Source organism: Octopus sinensis, linkage group LG12, assembly GCF_006345805.1.
Source record: "Octopus sinensis linkage group LG12, ASM634580v1, whole genome shotgun sequence".
NCBI classification, from domain to species: Eukaryota; Metazoa; Mollusca; class Cephalopoda; order Octopoda; family Octopodidae; genus Octopus; species Octopus sinensis.
In genome coordinates, this window is record NC_043008.1 from 57696879 (window position 1) to 57723635 (window position 26757).

Sequence of the window (26757 nt, forward strand, 5' to 3'; positions counted from 1 at the left end):
TGTTCATGCAAAGAGTTCAGGCCATTTCTGGTCAAGAGAGACTTTGAACCGAGCGGTCGTCGGCATCTTCACTATCTTGTCCGGCAGCTTATTCCACAGATCCGCAACCCGGATGGAGAAAGCCCCTCTCCTTTGATAGAGCTTTTCGGAGTGACTCCGCAGCCGATGCTCTGGAGCAGGAGTGAAGAACAGCTCTTTTGAGAGGTTAAACTTTCCGCTTATGGAAACTAAAAGCGGTGCTCCAACATTGCCGCAGTCAAATGAATGAAATAAGTAACAGTAAATACATACACTAGAGATAGATAGTTGTGAGGTCACTGAAGATAATGATTTAGAGTAGGGGTTTACAACAGGAGTCCATATGGCCCCTGAGAGAGACCCTATAAGATTTTTGGGGGTCCATGCAATAAAAGAGTAAATTGGGAATCCACAATAGTATTTTAAGAGCCCTTGAAAAAAATTCTACTTTAGATGTATGTATTGCAAGACACAGCAAGGCTTCTTTCTCAAACATTTCACGTAGTTCAACCTACACAAGTGAATGTGTGAAAAACAAAATAGGAATTCTGAAAGAAGATTCTATAAAACTTTTAAACATCGAATGGCTACAGGATCCACCAGAATATAATAGTAATTAACCCTTTCGTTACTGACTGTATTTATTTTGAGATGCTCTGTGTTTCTTTCAGTTACTTTATAACAAAGAATTTAGTAAAATAACTTAGTTATCATTCAGCTAGTGTTAGGAACATAAATTGTGACTAAGGTTTGGTGGAAGATTTTAATTCAAAACTTATGAAAATAAGACATCTGTACAACAGAGCCAGAGCTGGTTTCAGCCGGGTTGGTAAGAAAAGGGTTAAAGTGGTCCATGGGTAAAAAAATGGTTGAGAATCCCTGGTTTTAGGCATCAACCAATTTCTTCAAAATTTGAGTTGTTGGTAATAAGATTTAACCAAGAAATCACATTTAAAAGGCACACATGCAGATGGATTAAATAATGAAAACATCTATGTTCAACAAACTAAGTTTATTTCTGCTTAAAATACATTCAATATTCAATAAATGAGAGAAATTCTTTTTTTTTCTTTAAAAAAAAAAAAGAAAAACCAACAAAAAAAACTAATGTGTAAGTCTCTATAATTTCCTTAAAAAAAAGAAATCCCTAAAATCTCAGGTGACACTACATTGAATGGGAGGGGAAAAAAAGCAAAACGAAACAATTTACTGAAAAAGTCATAACCACACATTAAAATATATTTATATATTCATATTTCCAACAAAAATAGAAAGGTAAAAGGGAGAAAATATAGCTGCGAAAGGGTCAGCTTCTGGCATAAGCTGATGCATAATTCTACATATATATATAATGTATATATACACACACATGTATATATAATGTATATACACACGTGTGTGTATATATATATATATATTATACATATATACACACATGTATATATATGTATATACATATACATATATATATGTACACATGTATATATAATATACACGCACACAATGTACACATACCAATATGTATGTATACACACATTCACACACAGATACATGTGTGTGTGTGTGTGTATATATATATATACACACACACACACACACACATACATATAACTTGTGTTGTTTTGGTAGAGGGTGTGGTTTGGAGGTGGGGAGTTTCAAGTATTTTATACAATCAAATATTAGTTGAGATTACAAGCTAGTAGTGTACACAGTAAATTTTTTTTGTTTTGCTTTATTTTTTTTGTTGTTGTTTTTTCACAATGCACTATCATTTACTTTCAGGTAGATTTTGAAAGACAACTAATTAGCAAGTTCATAGGGGTGTGTTATCACTATTTAGCAAAACTAAATAGCGATCTGTTGTAGAAAAATAGGGCCAAGGAATTCAATCGCATGACCATGTAAACTATATTTGGTGCTTCTAAAACAATTTTTAAAGCCAAGGGTTAAGTTGTAGAAATTTCGTTGAAAAGGTATCATTTTCAAGACTATGCTACTAACTGATTGAGATTAGGGGGTAGGGGTTGCCTTCTCAGAGGGCACTAGAATAGGAAAACTTGTGTGTAGATGTCTGTTGCATTGGGTATTTGTTTTTCTATATAAAGCTGGCAATTTTAAAATATTTAAGAATACAGAAGAAACAAAAATATTGATTTTTGTTTGATTTTTTTTTTCCCAAAAGGAAAAAAAAAAATCTTTCTTTTTTGCAATATAAGAGAAATCTTGTTTTCTTGCAGTCTGAAGACTTTCAAAACCCCAAGATAATTACAAATGGTATCAATAAAAACATCAGTGAACTTTTTTTTTCTAAACACATTACGCTGATATTTTGTCACCAGAACAAAAGCTGGGAGAGCTTTTGTTCTGAAATGTCAGTGAGACAAAGTTTTTAGCTTTTAATTCTAGAATAAATATTTAGGTGCAGATAGTGGCAACAAGGAGTTAATACCATTTAAAATATAACTGTTTGGAAATCAGACTCCCACAGAGTGCCTTTTCTTCAGAGCAGCTTGCAGTGTCGACAAGCAAAGCTGTCTAAACCCCACTATTCAGAATAACATCTACTCTAGCACCCAACCTCTATCAAAGACAATGCAACTAGCCCAAGTTGCAAATACAAAGTTAACCAAAACAAAAAACTGCCAACTATTATTATAGCTGCGAAAGGGTCAGCTTCTAGCATTTAATAATGCTTCTGCATTATTAAACAACCCTTGAAATGAGTCTTAAAATATTTTTTTTAAATGTTGGATAGTTACAATGTAAATAAATGAAACCTATTTAAGAAAGGGAGAAGAACAGATAGTGTAGACAATGGGATTTCTTAGAAAATAACACCTGAACTGGTTTTAGCAGTATAACAGTTTAACTCAGATCAAAAGACTTTTAATACAGAAAATTTTATGTACTATTGAAAAACTTCAAAACATTTTTAATTATTTTAAAATACCAAGACAAACAAAACAACAAAATAAACCCCAGATATCATCTAACTGATATGTTTGAAGTAAGAAATGAATATTTCTTTTATCTTTTAAATCCTAATGTAGTGAAATATTTGAAATAAAATTCAGAAGGAGTGATCAGTGAAAGGAGTGTGATAGCGATAAGGGTTGCAGTGCTTCCAACCATTGCCCCACTCCAGATATGTGACATGAAATTATGTACAGAGGAGATTGGTTCTGTTGTTATCTCACAAACATGGGTGTCAGCTGATTGTAAGTGTTGAATAGAGGGATAGTCAAAAAGTGGACACACCACAACAGGAGGCGTACCAATAACCAAATAAACATTAGAGAAACACCGGCTGCTTGCTTATTGGTATTGAAATCTAAATAGAACAAAGAACATGATAAAAAGAAAGAAAACAGCAGGAGTGTTGACTGCATAGAAAGAATTCTTTTAATTAGGTGAGTGACTTCAACAGTCAAAATGTATTAAAAGCAGAATCTACTGGCATGAAAGGTTTTTAAGAATTCATAAAAAGAAAAAAAAAAAAAAGGGAGAAAATAAAAGTAAAAGAAAAAAAAAAATGAATAAGAATAAGCAGAAGAGAATTATGTGGAAAGCAGGAATGGATTAGAATGTCTAATGTGGAACTAATCAGTCATTTCCTGATTTAGGTCTCCATCACTTTCTCTCTTATCTTTCTTCTCTCCGCCAGCTGAAAAAAAAAAAAAATTTCAATAAAATATAAAGATTATTTGAAACAATAAACAAAAGATTCGTGCAGTTACTTTATACATTCTGGATATCAATTTCTGATGAAACTTTAAAATTTACACCAACAAATTGCTACCTACCTATATATCATTATCATCATCGTTTAACATCCATTCTCCATGCTAGCATGGGTTGGACGGTTCGACCGGGGGTCTGGGAAGCCAGAAGGCTGCACCAGGCTCCGGTCTTATCTGGCAATGTTTCTACAGCTGGATGCCCTTCCTAACGCCGACCACTCCGTGAGTGTAGTGGGTGCTTTTTACGTGCCAGGTGAGGCTGGCATCGGCCACGGTCGGATTGGTGCATTTTACGTGCCACCTGCACGGAAGCCAGTCGAGCGGCACTGGCTTCGGCCACGATTCGGATGGTGCTTTTTACGTGCCACCAACACGGAAGCCAGGAATATAGTTTTATATTTTATATCATCTCCCACCAAATCTCAAGTGGTAATGGTATCAAAATTCCAAATAATTAATTTATTCCTTCCCAAATGCTACCGATAACTTTGAAGCTAGATTTTCATAGTAATAACATTATACTGGTACATCTTATCCCCTAACCCTTTAATATTGAGATTACTGTCAAATATAATGCTAATTTATTCACATCGCTTTGAATTGGCCATGCAGTATCTCATAGCCTTAAGATTTTGATGATGTGATTGTTTACTTTCAGAATGACATTATAGGGTAAGCACGAGAAGCTGGATCTGGCCAGTTTGAACATAAAATGGGTAGAATATTTGGGCTGGAAACGGTCAGTTGAAATGCTAAAGGGTTTAAGTAAATATTTGAACATGTTATCAGTTAACAAAATAAAATTTGATTTTATTCAAAACACATCTGACTTAGTTGACTGCAATGATTATTTACTTGGCAAGAGTTGTTTTCACCTTTCATAATCATGTGTATTCATCAGTGGGTAATCAACTTCACTGACAACAGACTAAGTTTATTACAACTGTAAACTGATCCCTATATCAAAATACACACACAGACACTATCATCATTAACATCTGTTTGCCATGCTGGCATGGGTTGGGCAGCTTGACTCCTGTCGAGCTGCCCAACCCATGCCTCAACCATACTCATATCTGTTTTGGCATGGGTTCTTTGGCTGGATACCCTTCCTAACACTGACCACCCTGCTGCAGAGTGGACTGAGTGCTTTTTACATAGCATGAGCACAGGCGAGGTCAGGTTTGGCATGGCTTTTACTGCTGGAAGCCCTTCCACATGCCAACCACTTTACAGTGTGGACTGGATGCTTTTTACATGGCACCACAACTGGCAGGGTCACAAAGTAACTTGCAAGACAAAAATCCTTTGAGGGGAGAGGGCATAGAAGGAGGGGATCTTGTGCCAAATGATGAAAGGTTTAGAGTGTGACAGAAACAGGTGTGGTGCTGTAGAGGAAATACATGGTTACCCAGCCTTAGGGAAGTGCAAGAGAAAGAGAGATAATGTAAACCCTTTAGCATTCAGATTAATCTGTCAAATGTAAAGCCTTTTTAATTACATTATTTTAAATTAATTGTACAGCATCTTGTAACTCTGGAATATTGATGATGTCCCTGTTTATTTTTAGAATGACTTTGTAGGGTAGGTGTGAGAAGTCAGAGCTGGTTGGTTTGAGAATAAAACAGGAAGACTATTTTGGCCTGATATGGCCGGTTTAAACATTAAAGGGTTAAATGCTATGAGTAGAACAAAATTCAGTGAATTAATTCTTACCTTCTCCCTCACCAGTACTATTTGTTCGTCGGCGCTTACGAGGATTAAAGCGAGGCCTAGTGAAGCGTGGAGCAGGTAGCTGATCCATGCCTAATACTTTGTAGATTTGTCGGAATGCAATAAGCCTCAGAGCATGCTGAAAGAAAACAGAATTCAATGTCGTTAAAAGTTACATAAATGCAAATTCATTTTAAATGAATAACAGTATTTTCAAAAATATTTGAATGAATTTGTATATAATTCCAAACTGTCTTGGGCTAACACTGCAAGCTCCCTTGGCAACTAGACCCCATCTCCTTATGCAAGCTCACTTTATAGCTTGGAGACCAAGTTTCATTCCCTATAGCAATGAAAGTGCCACTGTAAGAAAATTTAGAACTACGTCAATGCAAAGGAAATCTGTCTGGGTGCAGTAACCGAATACAGAGTCCTAGACAACACCTAGTGTTTGTGGTACTATAAAATGCACCCAGTCGAAACTGTAATATGACAGAAAACAAGTATATTAAAATTACTTTATGTCTGTTCTTTTTGTGACCCAGGAGGAAAATGGGCCAAGTTTTTTTTTTATATCAGCAGGTTTTGGCAGCTATAGAGAGGAAAACACACACAAAGAGCCAGAACAGACACTGCAAGCCATCTAGCCCAATGCTCTGATGATATTGCCAATCTGTTTTCATGTATACCCTAATTTAATATTCATCTTCTCTGCTAGCATGAGTTTGGATGGTTCAACAGAAACAGATGAGTTAAAGGACAGCATCATGCTTTAATGTTATATGTGTGAGTGGGTGGTTATATGCAGAGACACCTGTGTCTGTTTACATTTGGGCCACTCCAAAGATTGACCAACTGCAAGTGGTGATGCTGGCATTTCTTAGTCAACAAATTGTCCACTGGCTTTATGTGTAGAATAAAAAAAAAATAAAAAAAAATAACAGGCTTCAAAACAATGCCCCCCAAAAAATAGTTGTGTAACTCATGGTAGAATGGAAAAATGGATGTAAAATAACATGCTTAGCAATTAAAGAAATGCTACAGAAAAGGCACTTAGCCAATGTGATAAGTAATTCTAGAAGCTAACATGTTGTATTATATATCATCATTTAGTGTTTGCATTCCATGCTGGCATGGGTTAGACAGTTTGATTGGAACTGGTAAGCTAGAGAGCTGCACTAAGTTCCAGTCTGATTTGGTATGGTTTCTATGGCTGGATGTCCTTAATGCCAACCATTTCAAGAGTGTAAGGGGTACGTACCTTTTACGTACCAGTTGCATGACACTGGCATTGGCCACGACTATGATTTCACTTGGCTTGATGTGTCTTCTCAAGCAATGGGTCATTTATCATCACCTCTGTGAGGCCCAATCGTCCCATGTCTTCCTGGGTCTACATCTTCTACAGGTTCCCTCCACAGTTAGAGATTGGTACTTCTTTATACAGCTGTCCTCATCCATATGCATCACATGGCCACACTAGTGCAGTCGTCTCTCTTGCACACATCTGATGCCTCTTATGCCCAACTTTTCTCTTAAGACGCTTAGTTTCTGTCGTACATGCACACTGACATTGCACATCAAGCCTACAGACGTCCTCAGTGATCACAGCCCAGGTTTCACTGCAGTGTGGTATGGCTGTTCACAAACAGGCATCATACAATCTACCTTTTAGTTACCAACAAAAGTAGGAGTTCTCTGAACTTTGCTCAGACTATTCTTATCCTGGCAGCTATGCTCTTGGAGCATCCACCTCCACTGCTGACTTGGTCACCTAGATAATGGCATTTGGTGGAATCTATTTTCTGTACATTTTTTTAGTGTAATATTGTACCTGTGCACCTGCCACACACACACAAAGACTATTTTTCCTGTTAACCTTCCTCTGCACCTCTTGTGTGACCATAGCCTGCACCAGGTACATCTTATGGAGTTTCTACCTATGCCTTTTCGACATATTGAGCAGGGACATCTACCTGAAGGGATTTGTGATTTGTCCTCTTTCTTACTTACTAAAACTTCGATTTTTGCTAAATTAACTCTAAGGGCCCTTTATATAAATATTTTATTTTTATGTGTAACACTTCAGATAATTTCAGATAATTTCCATGTAATGACAAGATTATCTCTCTACCAAAGTAAACCTCTCTCTATAGAAAACTGTTAGTTCTCTAAGGAATTAATGAGAACTCTTTTCAATTGGTTTGACTTTGGCCTCAGCCCAAGACTGAAGCTAAATGGTTCGATATAAGCACACAAAAAAATGCAATTCCAAAAGATACAGCTCTTAGTCCAATGCAAACTGATTGTGCCTAGTGTCATTATTTCACTGTGGGAGGAAAAGAAAGGTTAATTACCTGAGCTGAAGCAGTAATATTTTCTCTTTCTTGAGTTGTTAATGAAGCTGAAGCATCAGTAGCTTCCTTTTCACAGGGATCATACAGACCAGGTCCACCTGCAATAAAACAATATCAAGTGTTTAGGAAAAGGGGGTAAAAAAAAAATGCTTAATGGAATTAGCATTACTTACAGTCAGCTAACAATTAAACTACACAGTGTCAATGCCTGAACAAGGACATATCTGGAGTGCAAAAGGGATACAAACCTGGTAGTAGAATTCCCGATGCTATACATTCAAATACTCTGCGCAGGGCATCACCTGGGCTAAGACTGGTTCCACCACTACTGACACATTTCTCAACCAGTAATTCCATAGCCTGAAATTAAGGTATACAGAGATATTAACATAAACCAAAACTGAAAATCTGACACATTTTAAAGAATAAAAGGAAAAAAAACAAAAAAACTCACTGGCTAATTTAAGGTCTAACTTACCCATTCATTTAGGGGTGTCCATGTAGGGATCCGTTGACAGAGGTCCCTTAAAATTCGTATGACCACAACACATGACTGCAGACCAGTGGCTCTAGCCTAAATAAGGAAAGCAATGAACACACAGTGCTAATAAAGCATTTATCAAGGGTTAGTCTAAATATAAAGGATTACAGAACCAGTTTTTTTTTTTTAATTAAAAATAATTTCTACGCACTTAGTATTTAAATGCTATATTTGTCTCTATGGAGAAGGCGCTTAGATTTATCAATTTTAATTATAATTTTCAAGAAATTTTTAGCTTTTTATCTAGTAACATTTCCATGAAATGGAATGTATGGAATTTTTGCTTCTTAAAGTAAAATGTTGAAAGGGCTAATAGCTCAGGGGATGTTTTGAAACCTTCAACTAATATGAAACAATAATTATTTCCCTTAGCGCCATACCAATTTAAAAAAAAAAAAAAAAATTTATAGTGGGATGTGTTTAAAAATATAAACAACTGCACAGACCATGCACACTGTGCTTATAAATTGAGAATTTGAAGTCAAAAGGACTGGTTTTGTAATCAATAGGTTATTCATTACATGTTGCCATCAGTCAAAAATGTTAATATGGAAGAATAAATCTAGGAGAGAAGGGATTTATTAAGGAATCCTTTACTTACTACCAATACCCTATATTGGTCAGTATCTAACAGGAAAGTCATCCTGTCAAAGAAATCAAAGACAGGATGAAAATACTGCAGATAAACCATGTCAACCCCATAGATCGGCGACATTAAAATATTAAATTTTGAATGGGTAAAAAAAAAAAAAAAATTATACACTAATATAGTTTCAGTAACAATTTTTTAACTTTTGCTATTCTAAGCCAAGAAGTTTGTCACAAATGATCTACTGTTGTCTGCATGACAAATACAGAGTAAGTAGAACAAGTTAAGGATTCCATCCACTTATAAGTCTGTAAAGAATATTAGTAGCAGCAATGACTCAAGTCAAGCCACCAAGATTTTGACATCAAGCACATGATAGTAACTTGTTCCTAAGAGATCCCCCCTAGTTAGGAGTTGTCCAGCATGCAGCCCAATGGCATTACGAATTAGAGGACATTGCCACTGGACTGCAAGATTGCCGGAAAACCTCCACCCCTAGCTGCCCACTTTCCAGCCTCATGTATTCCTGTTAATGTTCACTAATGATCAATCTTTTCTTAGGCTGTGGATATATGATAAATAGATGCTGCAAGGGAAGAGCCTTTACTGACAAAGAAGACTGTTGTACCAGCTGATGGGGATGGGCCAGAACTCAGAAATAAATTGCTAGTACCTCATACAAAAAAAAAAAAAAGAGTTTCTTAAGCTTAAAAAGCCCTTCAATATAAAAAAAAAAATTTGGACTAAATATGATTTGAGAAAGTACAACGATAAAAAGATATGTAAACTATTCTAATAATTGGAACATCCTAATATATATATGTATAAACTTTACTGACATCCATCAGGTACTTCATAAGGTTTCAAGAAAAATAAATAAAACCGTAGATATTGCTCAAGAGAAGAATTAATTCCCTGTTTCATATTAAATGACTTTAAATCTAGATGCTCGTTTCACTTTAAGGTATTTTCCAGAGGCATATGATGACAGCAGTGGTCCACTCAAGTGTGTATGACATCATGCTGAACCTACTGCTCATAAACTATAGCTATAAGCATAGTCATTAGGCTATTTTCAATACATAAGAAATGGCCTCGACCTTTGTTTAAGAATATGTGCCTGTCATTAGATTAGAAAACAAATTACAATCAGGTTACATCACGATACTGTAAGGACAAAATTCATCATTATAAAGAAAATTTACTATCTTTGGTGGGTGTGCAGTGCTCACTGAGCACATCCAGAACATATGCCTCTGATAGTTTCCCCTCCCATCATCGCCATCCTAGAACCTATATTTCACTTGGCCAATCTTTTCGTCTCTTCCCGTATTATTAATGAACAATTATAAGAAATATTGTCGCATGGCCAAATGTTTCAGGAAATAGGTTTTAAAAAAAAAAATCAATCAGAAATGTCAGAAGTACTGTTCGTTTTTCGACATCAGCGGCAGACGCCATTAGAAAAACTTATATATAATTTGCAAAGAGGCCTTCACTTTCATCGCTACCTGGTGGTTACTGCCCGTTGACGAGGGACAACAATCCCGAAACTAGTTCGAGCGTATCACTCAGGCTTGCGAGGAAGGGATGGCCTCCCTTTGCAAATACTCCAAGGACACTGATATTGTGTCTAAAGCCAGCTTGAGACGAAGATCTCTTGGGGCTATAAAGCTACAGTAACACCCCCTCCCCAATGTGGTTAGCCATATAATAAATAAATAATTTTCTTTTATTTAACCAAAAATATGTGATTATCTAGAACACTTAGAAGGAAATTTCATTAATCTGTGTTAGGTAGAGTATGCAGCAAATGCACAACAATAACAGCTGCAACAGCTTATCCATTTACCAATATAAAATATCCAGGTAAGTCTATAATCTACAATAGATCGTTTTTATTAATATTTAACCCTTTTGATACCCACCCACCCGAGTCCACCCCTGATCCTAAGTTTGTATCATACAAACTTACTGCATTAAAGTGACCTAAATTTAAATTCTGCATCAAAATTTCAGGTTAATTTGTGTCAAGCTATCATCCAGTTTCATTTGTTTTACTAAACACTTCATTATCTTTCAAAATTAATAGAAACAAAGACAGTGTGGTATGAACAGAAATATGGTAACAAAAAGGTTAATGTTTTAAATCAGAAGCTTTTACAAATGAGGTGTCTTAGTACCATAGTGTGCTACGAGATCATGCTAACACAATTCTAAACCGTAACCATTACATAGATTGGAAACGAAAGTATAACACAAACTATTTTTGCGGGTGAAATGGGAAGCTGAAGAAGAAGAAGAAGATTACAACTGCTTATGCTTATCCAGACAAGTGTAGTTTTTGATATCCAAAATTTTGTTGCATCCCAACTGCTCAGTGTGATGCAGTTTCTAACAAACATTTTAACAGTTTGTCAAAGCAGGGTTTCCAGCTTGACAGCGATACTAGATGAGCAATGAAGTTTCACAGGACTAGCTAAAATCACACTATTGTTAGCAACCAAAACTGTAAATATATCACCTTTTGGATAATCCTACTGAATATCTAAGTAACAGGTAGGAAAGAAAAAAAAAAAAAAACTAAAATCAACAATTGTCAAAGAAAATAGCAAATATATTTTGCAGCTACTTCTTAAATATGGACAAGAGAATTATTTTCAAAAACATAATCTCTCAATAACTCTGAAATATATGATTCAAGTAACATCTAAAACACTTTGCTAACCCTTTCAGCTGCAATTGATTTCAATCTTTTTAAATAGAGACTACATATATTAGGAATAAAATTTATTGATATAAATACTATACCAGACTAAACAGCATAACTTTCAGAACTGATTAATAGGTAATCTGTTTATATTCAGAGGGAAGTGAAACTCTAGTACAGTGGTTCCCAGCCATTTCACTACCAAGGACCCCTTTTATTTAAATGAGTTTTCCCACAGAACCCAGAATATTGAAACGTCTGTCAGCTAAACATGTTCACAGACACTGCCCCCCATACTACCTTTGCAGACTAACAGGGGTCCGCAGACCACAGATTGGGAACCACTGCTCTAGCATGAAGTATCCAACCACATTATCGTACGATGAACCTTCATCATAAAATTGGGATCTGAATAACCTGTTTCTTATCAACATCAATTATTTTAACATAATGACAGTAACTAGCACACATACATTGGTCAATCTGTGAAGGCCTGGTTTGGGAAGAAAAATATTGTAAACCAACTTTTAATTGCAAACTCAATAACACATTTTCATAAAAACTTGCAAATATTTTACACAAGCCTAATCAATATGAGAGAGAGAGAGAGAATGTAAGGTGTATATTTGCTCCCTACAACACTTTTTATTATTTGTAAATAATGTAATAATACAGTATCCAATCATCATTTTAATGTTGACTTTCCTGGGTCAGAGTGTACTATGGCTGGATGCCCTTCCTGATGCCAAACCACACCTATTTCGAAGTAAGGCAATAATCTAGTCAATTTAATAACAAACAGGTCAGGCATAGTTATGCTGGAAACAAACAGCACTATTTAAACGAAACTTTTGTCAACAAAGATTTCATTACAAGAAGCCTGGATGTGCTTTCATGGTTGGACTACATGCAAACAGTCTGTATGAGCAATGAGGCTTTCGTTTTTACCATGAAAGAAAATATGAACTAAACACACAACAGGCTCCTTCAAATTCTATCAATCAGTTTCACTAACAAGGTATTGGTTTACCCATAGCCGTAGTACAGGACACCAGGGGGTTCTGAAACAAACTTCTTAGCCACCCAGGCATGCCTGTACCTATTTAATATAAATATATTTATCATTTGGAAATAGAGAAACAAGTATCCTGAAATGTATCTCAGTATTATGTACCTTAATTCGATACATGAAACTGAAGACTGTAGCACCAGCAAACAATAAGTACTTCAGATTCAAATTTGGAGTTGGGGTGGCGGAGATAAATCAATGGTTATTAAATAATTTCCTGAAGTATGAAGTACTAACTTTCTGCTCACCGAAAGACCAAAGGCAATCTCATTGCAGGAATGAGGAATAGAAAACACTAAATTTTTCTTGAGAAACTAGACTGACTATTGTGTGTGTGTGTACATTATATACATATATATATATATGTGTGCACACAAACAGAGTTTCCTTTTATTATTAACCACAATTGGATGTCTAGTTTTTCCATTTTACCACGCACAATTCCCAACTTAATTTTCACGTCATGAGGTTCAATGTTTAAATGTATGTTGACACTTTCTGTTAATAATATTAATAATTGTTGTTGTAAGGTGGTGTACTGGCAGGGTTGTTAGATCAGACAAAACACTCTGCAATATTTGCTTTGGACACTTAGGTTCTGAGTTCAAATCACACACCTAAATTAACTTGACCTTTCAGGATTGATAAAATAACAGTTGTATTAATTGGGGTTGATTAAATTGGCTAACCCTTCCCTTCAAATTTCAGACCAGAAACAAAGGGTAGTGAATTGGGGACAATGTTTTGCGGTATTTTTTCTAGTACTTTACATTGAGTTCAAATCCTGTGACGGTCAATAAGTCTTTCATCTCCCTGAGGTCAATAAAATAAAGTGACATCCAAGTTCTAGGGTAGATGAAGTTGACTAACTCCCTCCCCTAAAAATTGGTGTCCTTGTGCCTGAATTAAATCTAATAATTGTAGATGGAAAAGCATCAATATGAGCAGGCAATTAAAAGTAAGGGGGAGAATTTGGGAAATTCATTTTCAAAAAACTTGTTTATATCTCTCTCGAGTTATTGGGTGCAGCAATACACACATGTGTATGTGATAGTTTATCTAATTGATAAATAAAAAAAAAAAACTCCTATGAAATCATTGTATTATGCAAATTTTTTTTTTTTTTAGATTAAAACCATGTTGTTTACTTCTAGAAAACAACAAACAGCTACTCGATTACAAAGAAAAACAATTCATTCATTGATTGATAAATACAATAAGAGCTGGTTTATTTAACAATCCATACTTATTCAAACCTACTACCTCGGATGTTCCACTATTTGAAACCCCATACCCACCTTTCCTCTTTAGCGTCACTGAGCGAAAAATAATAATATTGTCCTGCAATTAAAAACTGTCTAAATTTGGACTGACCTACCAACACATCAGCTGTCAGACAACATGCATGCTAAGATAAACATAGCAAATTCTAACTATTGTGATATTATTAAAAAAATGTCATTTCAAAAGATTGATCATTTGGTTGCACACAAACTAATTATGAAAATCAAACAAAAAATAACAATTGGGTTCAGCAATGAACAACTACCATAAGGCTGCAAAGTAGAAAAAATGGGAATCGAACCTGGAACCACTTAGCATGTCGCAGTGCGGCTAGAGCATCTAGACATTTCTGCCTGTCCAGAACATCCGGTGGGTCTTTCACGCTTACAGTCTCTATAAACAATGATGATGCAGATGTCAGTGATGTTGGAATGGGTGTTTGACCATAGACTCTCAGGATTTAAACCTGTCACATGGCTTATGGAGATGGAATGATGCCATATTGGCAACTTGCACCACAAATAATGGATTCGACAACATGCAAATTAGATTTTGAAAAAGGTTGGGGGGAAAAAGGTGGGCTGATATTTATCAACAAAAAATATTTGCTACGTGGGCCGATGACGTTGAAGAAAAAAATTTTGAAAGGGGAATTTAAATAAAAAAAAAAATATGGAAATTTAAATAAAAAAAAACATGTTGGAAAGAAGAGAAAGATTGAGTGAAAATTTCTGTAGTTTACAGCAAATAAAGTAATTCAAAGCAATAGAACTTGTTAAATGGGGGCTGAAGCGAAGGAGAGATAATGGAATGCAACAGAAAAATTGAGGAGATAAAAATAAAATCATTTTGGAGAATGAAGAGTAGCTGGTGAAAATTTAAATTTTCAGTGAAACAGCTTTTTGAAAAAATTAATTAATGAGTAGAATAATCACAAAGGGAAATGTAATTTGAAAAAAAAAAAAAAAATTAACTGAATAAAAGAGAGGAATGCCATCATCCAGTCACCCATAAAGCCATGATCCATAAAGCCATGATCAAAAATCCTTCCATTCTCTTCATCCTTTCGCCACTTGGTGACATGTAAAAGGCTTGGCACGAAACGGGATTAGATAAAAGCATCTTAAATACATAAACAATTTCTAAAAAAAGAAAACATCATTGAAATTGTATTCTCAGTGATACAAGAGGGCACATTTACCAACAAATTGCAAACAAAGGTAGATTTTAATGTGAACATTCATTCAAAAAGATGTATTATTATTAAAATTTAGAAAAATCAAACAAAAACAAAAGTAAATATCAGCCAATAACTTTTATAGGATTGATGAAAAGTTAACTTTCTGCAAAACCTTTTATTTTTTAAAGTTTACATGTGTTGTTTAAAATAAACCCCTAACTCTAACCTAAGCTTCTAAATAATTCTGCAAAAAGATGCTTAATGTTATTGTGAAATAGGTGTGACATATTCAAAACAACAAAGGCAAGGGGTACAATGATGGTAGCTAGGTTTCAAAATTGTGCCCTTGCCATTCATAATACATTACCATACTGTCAGAGACAATGTCCACCAATTTTAAAGTTGATTTGCTAAAAAAAGACTACAGAAGGCAGTCATCACAATTAATCCTTCACTCAACCAGCACTGGAAGATATCGGAAAACAATAATTTACCACAGTTTACTTCAATTCAGGTTTGTTACACTCAAGCTCTCCTCCGTTGGAAAGAAAGAAAAAAAAATTCCATACATAGCAGTTAATTCTCTGGTGTAATTTCACAAACGGTTTGACAAAACTTCCATACCCACTGAGATCTAATAAATAAATAAATAACTTCAGTCTTTTATGGACAAACCTCTCAAGAATAAACTCAATGTTCTCAGGTCTGACTTTACTTCTCAAGCCTTTGATTGTATTGTAGCTGTTGACCCAGTAAAAGGTCTGGTGATATCACAATGTATATTGTATACAAATGAAAAATGGATCGGTCCGGCTTGTGTTACATTAGCAATAATTTCCTGAGAAATACATTATCTTTAGACAGTAGCTGCATGTAATCATTTCAAAAGCTTTGAAAAATAAAAGGTAATTAAATTTAATTAAAAAACAAAGAAAAAAAAACAAAGTAATTTTTTTTCTTGCTAATTATACTATTTCTAAAAATATAAACACAACAGATGAAATTTATAAAATAAATTTACTTTTGTTTTTCTAGATACATAAAGAGAATGTTCCTGAAATTTTCATCTCTTGTTTGGTTGCAATTTATGGGTAGTTTCAGAGCCTATCATTAAATGTGGAGAATTAAATTGACTAAAACGCTAAGGATATATAAATCAAAACCATTGAGAATACAATCTCAATATTCTAAGCACAAAAAAAAAAAAAGTATTAATCAATATATAGCTCCTAGTTCTCTCTATGTGCATACATACATGTGCGTGTATGTGTATGTTTGTTTGTGGGGGAAGAGATTTGTAATAAATTAGTATTTTCTCCTGCCTGTAAAAAGAAAAGAGTCAGTCACAAGGCATATATATCAAATTCTAACAAAAAAAAAAAAAATAATCTGTTAAGACAACTAAGACAAAAATATATCAATCTATGACTAATTACAATTCTAAAATTTAATTTCACTATTTCCAACTGCAAAACTTTTCAGAGTTCACAGCACAACATTTAGTACACGTAGAGTTGCTAACTCTACAGTTAGCAACAAAGTCATTTTAATCTAGGGGTTAATTCAACCCTAAAGTTATGAGTACACAGAATAACAAAGATTTCACTATTCTTCTACCCTCATTAGAATTTCCTAAAATATTTCATCATAAAGAAAACCTAGGTACTTTAAAATGTAGCATTAAAATCTTCAACTAGAAGCTACATTAAATAATAATTAAAAAAAAAAAAAATTAATACAACCTAACCAATTAGCTATCTGGTAGAATTATGAAGGCCTATATTCAGAAAGCAAGTAAACTTTAATAATTTCAAGTAAAAAAAAAATCAATGCGATGAAAAAGTATCTAAATTTTAAAGAAAATTTAGAAACAAGAAATAATCCAGATGGCACTTATGAAGTGGAAGACAAGTTTAGAGAAGTTTGTCACTAGTAGCACATCTTGGTTACCTCCTTCAGATAAGTTAGTTTCCCTCATCACTGGTGAAGTCAAAGTGACTGTACAAGAAGTTTTGGGCTCTTTCTCACTGGTCACAATTATAGCAGCTTCTTCAACGCACCGTCTCAGCTCGTAATTTTCATCTGTGACAGTCTGGAAATCAAAATGCACTTAGTTTTACAGCAACAATTATATTGGTTACCAATATTAGATAGGTGAGTAACATTAACAACATCCTAATTTTTATTTAAAAAAAACGTCAGAAAATGTTTGATCTAAAGCAATAGTGTCATGTATCAATCATCATTTAATGTCTGTTTTCCATGCTGGCATGGGTAGTATGGTTTGACAGGAACTGGCAAGCTAGCACAGGTTGGATAGTTTAACTGGATCCAACTAGCCTGGGGGCTGCACTGGTCTCCAGTGTCTGCTTCGATAAGGTTTCTATGGCTGGATGCCCTTACTAACACCAACCACTTTCCAAAGTGTACTAGTGCTATTTTCTCAACACTACTGAGGCCATCAAGTAACTTGCAAGACAAAACCACTTGATAGAGTGGGGGTGCAGAATTAAGGGAGGTGGCTTTTTACCTAGAGTAAGACAGACAAGAACAGGTTTAGCTGCAAGGGAGATAAATAGCTACTCCAGCAGAAATGAAAGAAAGGATGGTGGAAACAAGGTACAAGATGATTAGAGAAAGAATAGAGGATGGCTGGTTGGATAGATACATTAATGAGAGTTTTACAACCTTTAACCGTTTAGCATTCAAACCGACTAGGTCTGGCCAAAATATTCTACTTGCTTTATGTTCAAAGTGGCCAGATCTGACATCTCACACCTACCCGACAATGTAACTTTGAACATAAACAACCACATCATTGAAATCTCAACATTTACAAGATAATGCAGGATAAGCATTACACAGTGGCACGTAAAAAGAACCCTTCTAACGTTGGGCCTCACGGAGGCAATGATAAGTGACCAAGATTTTGGCATTATCTAGTGCTTGAGAAGATCTGTAAAGCTAAGTGAAATTATAGATGTGGCTGATGTCGGTGTCACATAACTGTCAGCAATGCAGGTGGCACATAAAAAGCACCCATTACACTTTTGGAGTGGTTAGTGTTAGGAAGGGCATCCAGCTGTAGAAACCATGCCAAATCAGATTGGAACCTGGTGCTTACCAGTTCCAATCAAACTGTCTAACCCATGTCAGCATGGAAAGCAGATGCTGAATGATGATGATGATGATAACGATACATTTGACAAAGTAATCTAAATGCTAAAAGGTCGAACAATGCAGATAATTTCAGTATTTGGTGAAAAGTCATCCTACGGTCATCAAGTTTATTTTACTTTATAAAATAATACCAGTAATACACTGAAGACAATTCATTTGACTAGAGTTCCTCAACCTAGAGCGGTGAGCTGGCAGAAACGTTAGCACGCCAGGCGAAATACTTGGCAGTACTTCGTCTGCCCCTACGTTCTAAGTTCAAATTCCGCCAAGGTCGACTTTGACTTTCATCCTTTCAGGGTCGATTAAATAAGTACCAGTTACGCACTGGGGTCGATGTAATCGACTTAATCCCTTTGTCTGTCCTTGTTTGTCCCCTCTATGTTTAGCCCCCTGTGGGCAATAAAGAAATAAAAAAGGTGGAACAATGCAGATAATTTCAGTATTTGGTGGAAAGTCATCCTACAGTCAAATTTATTTTACTTTATTTTATAAATACCAGTAATACACCGAAGACAATTCATTTGAATAGAGTTCCTCAACCTATAGTATTTAAAAAGAACTTTGTTAAGTACTTACAGCCAACTGTTTTGGGAGACTATCAGCGACTCTTTCTAATAAAGTGCGTGTTGGTTTCTCAGAGCAAAGCACCACAAGATGCACATTAAGGTCTCCATGCAACAATAATCCTTTGGCTAATACACCAACTCGCATCACACCCTTCAAAGCTCGTGGGCCATCATCTTTTTTGTCACTGAAATTGCATTTCAAACAAATTAATTTCCAACAATATTTTGAGAGCAAATAAATATCTATGGACACATGAAATATTTAACAACGTTCCGATACTAAGATTTTAATAAAACTGATAAAAAAATATATTGTTACCTATCTTTTGCTGCTCCCTCTTTCTTTATTTCTTTAGCTGAAATTTCTTCTGTCTTTGGACTAAAGTCACTAAACAACAGAAAAGAAAAAAAACTGAATTAGTAAGACAACTGAAATGTTAAATACATTTAAATATAATTTAAAATATTTTCTTCATACATTGTGAAAATCCAAAATTATTTCTGAAGTAGTTATTATACACATACCTTTCTGCCAAATGATCGGAAACAAACTTCAATGCTTTTTCACATGCCGACACAATATTCTGAACAGCCTGAAGCTAATACAAAAATTAAAAGAATTGAAATAATTTTCAAATAAAACACTTCTAATGATTTTACACAGGCAGTTTACTTTAACCATTAATATTTTCTAAACTTTTATTCATGGTGACAGCATATAGAGCTTGTCCTAACACACTATAAAAATTTAACCATCATGGTATTAATTCAAACTAGAAGCCAGCAACAATTTGCACTTATTAAACTGGGATTTCAAGATTTCAATCTAGCTGTTTACAATGTTTAGAGTAATGAGGGTTTAAAAAAAATTCTAAGATATATATATATATATATATATAGATATAAAAATCCTTACTTCTATTTCAGTTGGATATATGCTGGTGTGTTTAGCCATGACATGTCTATCATCTGAGGACTCTGGTTTCCGCAAATGCTGCAAAGTAAGAAAACGAGGATCAAAACCAAATTGACAATCCAGACTGTGAATACTCTCACATCTAAATACAAAAGAGAAACGTAAAAAACAAAGTAAGCAAAATACATACTGTAGAAGCACCAACTCCAAGAGGGCCGCTGGCACCAGGACGTTGTGGAAAGGGAGGAGGGGGCATAGGAGCAGCTGGATGGCCAGGTCGACGGTGCCACTGAGAGTAATAGTCTATCTCTTCAAAATGTCGTCTTTCTCCCCAATACATTTCCTCTTCCATTCTGAAACAGCAAATTTAGCAATAACATCAAAATAGTCAATAACCAATAATATAGGTGTGAAATCTGTTGTGATTGTATTTTAAATGCAAGCCATGTGGACCCAAAATTACCGTTCATATCACACTGTTTATGCCTGGGTCGGCCCCAAATGAGTAGAACTAAGATCAAAAGCTGACCAACTGACCAATTTATCAATATCTAGACTATATTATCCAAATACCTCCTATTTCTAAAATAGTAAATGTGGTTTGAGGGAGATTTAGCTGCTATTTTTAGTAGCAAAATTGAGTAACCATGTAAATTTTTCTCTCACAAAATAAAATACAAAAAAGAAAACCCCACTAATTCTACATTTTTAACTTGCTCGGAATTTATTTCAATTCGATGGAGGTACAATTATATGAATCAACTCTAGGATATTAGACATGTAGCCCTAAATAAGTTGGGTGTCTCTCTAGGGAACAGACACCAATATCTGTTACATGGCACATTCTAGAACCAAAAGGTCCTCATATGACACCAACATTAAAAATATAAGCAGATTAAAAAACACCTGAAGAACAAAGCAGCTTTTAAAATACTATCACACCCACCGCATCTCCTCGCGCCAGCGATCCTCAGCCTCTCTTCGTCTCCAAAACTCTTCTTTTTGAGTCTGTCGGCGTAACTTATCTTCTTGAATCTTTCGCGCACGAATACTTGGTTTCACTTCTACTTGAAGGTTGGGGTCAACTTTTTTCTTTAAAAAAATAAATCAAGGTAAAAAAGAAATATATATATATATAGTGTTTGATAAGACATTTACAAGCATCACTGTGTTTGTATGTGTGTGAGTGTGTGTGGTAGCAACTGAAGGAAACAATTCTCTCAATGTAATTCTATAAACAACCAACCTTATATTGTAAGCGATGTCTTCGACCTTTCATGTGCATTTCTTTCGCATTGGGGTCATTAAATTTGCACTCACAAAGCTTACAGTGAAAACTTATTGTTTTTCCAGTTTCATTTTTGACTTCTTCAATATATTCATGACCTAAAGAAAAGGTAAATTAGAAACACAGTTAAAAGAGATTATTAACCCTTTAGTATTGAAACTGGCCATATCTGGCTTCTCACACCTACCCTACAATGTCATTCTAAAAGTAAACAATTACTTCATCAAAATCTCAAAACTACAAGATAATGCATGATAAGCATTACATTTGCTAAAGGGGTAAATAAACAGAAAATGTTATCATCATCACCCTTTAATGTCTGTTTTCTATGCTGGCATGAGTTGGACATTTTGACTGGAGCTAGTGAACCAGAGGACTGTGCCAGGTTCAGCTATCTACTTTGGCATGGTACACTCTGTAAAGTGGTTGGGGATTAAGAAGGGCATCCAGTCGTAGAAGCAATGCCAAAGTTGACAGTAGAGCTTGATGCAGTCTCTTGGCCCCCCAACTCCTGTCAAAGTGGCAAGCCAGAAGACTGTACAATAACTAAGTTAGATTAGACTGTGATCTTGGGTATGAGAATGTGCATGCTTCATTCAACCTACCTGGGAAATAGTTATTACTCCTATTTAGATATTGAACTGTTGCTGTTTGTAAAGACATTTATGCAAATATCTAATTAATAAACTGAAATTTAATTCATCTTAATGAGATAGCCTATTAGGAAATTACAGTGCTTTCAGAGGGTTGAAAGATGAGATACATTTCTTATTTCCTTATTGCCCACAAGAGACTAAACACAGAGGGGACAAACAAAGGGATTAAGTCGATTGCATCGACCCCAGTGCATAACTGGTACTTAATTTATTGACCCTGAAAGGATGAAAGGCAAAGTCGACCCACGGCGGAATTTGAACTCAGAACGTAACGACAGGCGAAATACCACTAAGTATTTCACCCAGCATGCCACTTTCGATTAGATACATTTCTAAGATACTTAATCTCTAACATTTAATTTTTTTAATGCTTTGGCGCCTTTACAGGTTGTATATTGTGTGTTCTCCACAGGCCAATGAAATGCCAGAAGTGGACTCAACTCACTAACTTGCAACGAGAATAGTATGTGGCTGTAGAATGCAGCCTTAATAAATCTCATCCAACAAATATGGATAATGCAAATGTAAAAACAATAACATTGAAATAATAAAGGCAGCTGAAAGATACTTTTAGGAGATCTTTTATTGGCCACAGAAATGATCTACATCCTCATCACCATCATTTAACATCCACGTCCGTCTCCATTCTTGCATTCAGAATTTGTTGGTGAATTTTCTGCAGCTGGATGCTCCTCCTGTTGCCAACCATCACCTGTTTCTAAGCGAGATGATATTCCCAATGACCAGGCATGTTTTCATGGAAGATTGGAAACGAAGGACACTGTTTGCATGATGGGCTTCTTTCAGTTTCCATCTACTAAATCCACTCACAAGGCTTTGACCAGCCAGGGGCTATAGTAAAAGACACCCAAGCTGCCATGTAGTGGGACTGAACCTGAGACCATATGGATGGGAAGTAAACTCCTCACCACACAACCTTGCCTGTGCCTACCATTTTATTCTAAACATGGAACGTTGAGTGGATATTTCAGTTTCTTCGGAATTCAAAGATATTAGAAAATCATTCCAGCTATTTAGCAACTAAATAAATAAATAAATAAGAGTGGCTGTGTGGTAAGTAGCTTGCTAACCAACCACATGGTTCCGGGTTCAGTCCCACTGCGTGGCATGTTGGGCAAGTGACTTCTGCTATAGCCCCGGGCCGACCAATGCCTTGTGAGTGGATTTGGTAGACGGAAACTGAAAGAAGCCTGTCGTATATATATATATATATATATATATATATATATATATATATATATATATATATATATATATATATATGTGTGTGTGTGTGTGTGTGTGTTTGTGTGTGTGTGTTTGTCCCCCTAGCATTGCTTAACAACCGATGCTGGTGTGTTTAAGTCCCCGTCACTTAGCGGTTCGGCAAAGGAGACCGATAGAATAAGTACTGGGCTTACAAAAGAATAAGTCCCGGGGTCGAGTTGCTCGATTAAAGGTGGTGCTCCAGCATGGCCGCAGTCAAATGACTGAAAAGAGTAAAAGAGTAAATAAAAAGGCACTTACCAACAGGCATAAAATCTTTCTCACCAAGAAGATTCAACTTCTCTTCCATATCAGTCTTAGTTGCTAAACGACAAAACAATAAATAAATAAATAAATGAACGAATATATTTCAAAGTTGTTGCAGTGTTTAAGGATTTAAAAGCAAGCCTGAAATACCACTTACGTTCAGTCTCAGTTGTTGCACTAGACTCTGCTTTCACTTCTAATTTCACATCTTTCAGTTCATCTGCTTTAGCCCCTGTTGTCTTAAGTTGGGCACCGCCTAAAATACACAGAAAGAAAGAAATAAATAAGAAAAAGAGAAATAATAATAATAATTCTTTCTATTATAGGCACTAGGTCCGAATAATAGCAATGGTTTCAAATCATCAACCTCAGTGTTCAACTGGTACTTATTTTATTGATCCTGACAGGATGAAAGGAAAGTCAACACCGGTAGAATTTGAAAATATAATGTAGACAGAGAAAATGCCACTATGCATTCTGCTTGACATGCTAACGATTCTGCCAGCGCCCCACCTTAACCCTTTTGTTACTGTATTTATTTTGAGATGCTCTCTGTTTCTTTCCATTACTTTAAATATAACAAAGAATTTAGCAAAATAACTTAGTTATCATTAAGCAAGTGTTAGGAACATAAATTGTGACTAAGGCTTGGTGGAAGATTTTAATTCAGAACTTTTGAAAACAAGACATTTGTACCACAGAGCCAGAGCCGGTTTCAGCCGGGTTGGTATCAAAAGGGTTAACAATAATGTTTTCTTTATTAACCACTAGGGTTTATAAAAAACATTGAGGATTGATTGTACAAGACAATACAATAAGGGGTTACATAAAAAGTAAAAGACAGTAACATAAAATTATAAATAATTCCCTGCAAAAAGGAGACTTCCTAGTGCTGATCACGCCAACTCCACAAAACCACAGCTGCTCTGACCCCTAGGGCAAGTACCCTCTCCACATCGTCCTCTTTCAACCTACAGGCACTTCCTTAACCTGGACCATTCTTGCAACATTCACCCACCTTTTAGCAAAAGAGCTGAGAGGCAACACTTCCCTCGCTTACCTTTTCAAGTGAAACTCGAAAAAGCTGATGAGGGTTTTCCCAAAAAAGAAAGTGACTGTCTTGTAGGATTTACCTCTAACTGGCAATGCCCCACCACCCAGCATTGCTAGGCCAAGAATTTCTAGAAACTATCCATAGCCCCCACCCCCACCCCTGATGGCCCACAGACTTTTCTTGGTTCATCTTTGCTCCTGTCACCATCGCATACTCTTTTTAAGCACTGCTGACCAGGTCTATGTGCTTGATATGTGATACTATGGTGGGGGTATTGTCTGTGTATACTGACATAGTTCTATGTCCTAGTTCACATGGGAATCCTTTCAATGCCTCCAATTTCTGCAGTAGTGACTCTATAGCAAAATATCCCAAAGGAATGGGAATGCTAAAAGGTTAAAAGCTACTAGTAATGATGCAATTTCCTATGGAACTTGCACCTAATTTATGGAGTATATGAACTTCCAAAAAACTGCACACTGGATCTTATAGGAGTATTATGGAGGGTTTAAATGTAGTAAATATGAGAGCCACCACTCTACATGCTCATCCAAGAGACACTTTTGAGAGTATCATAACAAAAGATTGCTAATTAACCAAATAAAAATTAATCAGTAATCATCATACCTATTTCTTTACTACCCACAAGGGGCTAAACACAGAGGAGACAAACAAGGACAGACAGACAGACAGATTAAGTTGATTACATCGACCCTAGTGCATAACTAGTACTTAATTTATCGACCCCGAAAGGGATGAATGGCAAAGTCGACCTCGGCAGAATTTGAACTCAGAACGTAACGGCAGACGAAATACGGCTACGCATTTCGCCCAGCGTGCTAACGTTTCTGCCAGCTTGCCGCCTTCGCAGCGTCACTCATTTTTGCCAGTTGAGTGAACTGGAACAACGTGAAATGAAGTGTTTTGCTCAAGAACACAACGTGTCGCCCGGTCCAGGAATTGAAACCACAATCTCATGATCGTGGTGCTGACACCCTAACCACTAAGCCACGCGCCTCCCCTAGTAATCATCATACCATTACCCACATTCCTTATTTTAATGACTCTAAAGAATATAACACTCAGATATTTGAGGTTCAGTGAACTTAGCATAATAAAAAATTTTTCAGGAAATATGGTCAGATCAATAACATTTGAATTTCTCTAAGAAAAAAAAAAAAAAACCTTACAAAATCACTAAGAATAGTTTACTCACCAACAAACGTTATTTTTGGAGTAGCCATAACTTTTTTGACGGTCTGAGCTTGACCAGTATTGGTAGCAGTTGCTGTGGTGCCCTTGCTTAGTGTTTTAACTGAAGAAACAGACCCCGTAGTAGCTGAAGCAGTCTGCGACACAGGGCTAGTAGGAGATTTAGTGGTTGTGGTAGTAGTTCCAGTAGAAACACTAGTTTGGCCAGGAGACACAACAACCGGATCAGTTGAAGGAATTGGTTTCCCAAGTCTTGTATGCAACTTTAAAACCTGATCAGAAGAGAAAAAAAGATAGAATGTAGAACATATATACAGGTTTAGAATCTGACAGTGCAGCTAATAAGCCACTTTACTAACCTTTTGGTGCTTTGACCCACGGATATGTGCAGCATATGCATCTGCTCCAGTGCAAGTAACATCACAGAGTTCACAACGAAGTTGGTTCTGTCCACGACCAGCTGGTTGAGTAGTTCCACCAGCTTTCAGAGCAGCTTCCTTCTTCTTGTGTTTCTGACCTTCAAGATGTTCTCTGTAAGTCTGTAAAATAGTTTAAATCCCATCTAATCAGAACTTGGAAAACAAAACTAATTTCAGGTTACTAAATTAAATAGATCTTTTCTTTTTGAACGGCAGTTTTCAACACAATTTCTAGTTAACTAAACACTTTTAAACTTCGTATACTGGTAGAATGTGTTTATAAAACATCATTTTTTCTTGGCTTTATTGATACTAGGGTTATAATTAGGGTTAGGGGAAGGGTATCTTTTTTTCTTTGCAAATGTAAATAAACCCAATCTTTTTCTTAAAGGAGGGACATATTCATACAGCACGGAATGTTGTTTACCTAAATGGAGGTCAGCGATTGGTCAAAATTGCTGAAATGCTTGATTTTAAAGTGGAAATATCTTACAAACTATAGAATTTTCTCAATAAAGCCAAGAAAAAAATGATGTTTTATAAACACATTCTACCAGTATACGAAGTTTAAAAGTGTTTAGTTAACTAGAAATTGTGTTGACATATGCTGTTCAAAAGGAAAAGATCCTTAAATAGCTTTAAAAGTTTTGAAAGCTGTGAAGTTTAGCAGCTAGTTATTTACAATTCTTTTATGAGAAAACTGGGTGGTCGAGAACAAAAACTGGTATCTCA

The 26757-nt window shown here is 35.7% G+C and overlaps 1 protein-coding gene across 2 annotated transcripts in view; it reads right to left on the reverse strand.

Moving 5' to 3' along the window:
• Window positions 1-1762: 1762 nt before the first annotated feature.
• Window positions 1763-26757, reverse strand: part of LOC115217836 (zinc finger RNA-binding protein) — a 78306-nt gene continuing 53311 nt past the window's right edge. For both annotated transcript variants that reach the window (XM_029787520.2, XM_036508021.1), the window contains exons 6-23: window positions 25966-26145; window positions 25611-25878; window positions 23498-23596; window positions 23335-23397; window positions 21110-21249; window positions 20810-20955; window positions 20054-20216; window positions 19864-19941; window positions 19473-19546; window positions 19267-19335; window positions 18958-19132; window positions 17152-17293; window positions 14323-14414; window positions 8307-8402; window positions 8077-8188; window positions 7829-7926; window positions 5475-5610; window positions 1763-3682 (exon numbers count right to left, since the gene is read on the reverse strand). In XM_029787520.2, the coding sequence (XP_029643380.1) occupies window positions 3618-3682; window positions 5475-5610; window positions 7829-7926; window positions 8077-8188; window positions 8307-8402; window positions 14323-14414; window positions 17152-17293; window positions 18958-19132; window positions 19267-19335; window positions 19473-19546; window positions 19864-19941; window positions 20054-20216; window positions 20810-20955; window positions 21110-21249; window positions 23335-23397; window positions 23498-23596; window positions 25611-25878; window positions 25966-26145 (2196 nt within the window). In that variant the 3' untranslated portion in view covers window positions 1763-3617. The remainder of the gene's footprint in view (window positions 3683-5474; window positions 5611-7828; window positions 7927-8076; window positions 8189-8306; window positions 8403-14322; window positions 14415-17151; window positions 17294-18957; window positions 19133-19266; window positions 19336-19472; window positions 19547-19863; window positions 19942-20053; window positions 20217-20809; window positions 20956-21109; window positions 21250-23334; window positions 23398-23497; window positions 23597-25610; window positions 25879-25965; window positions 26146-26757) is intronic.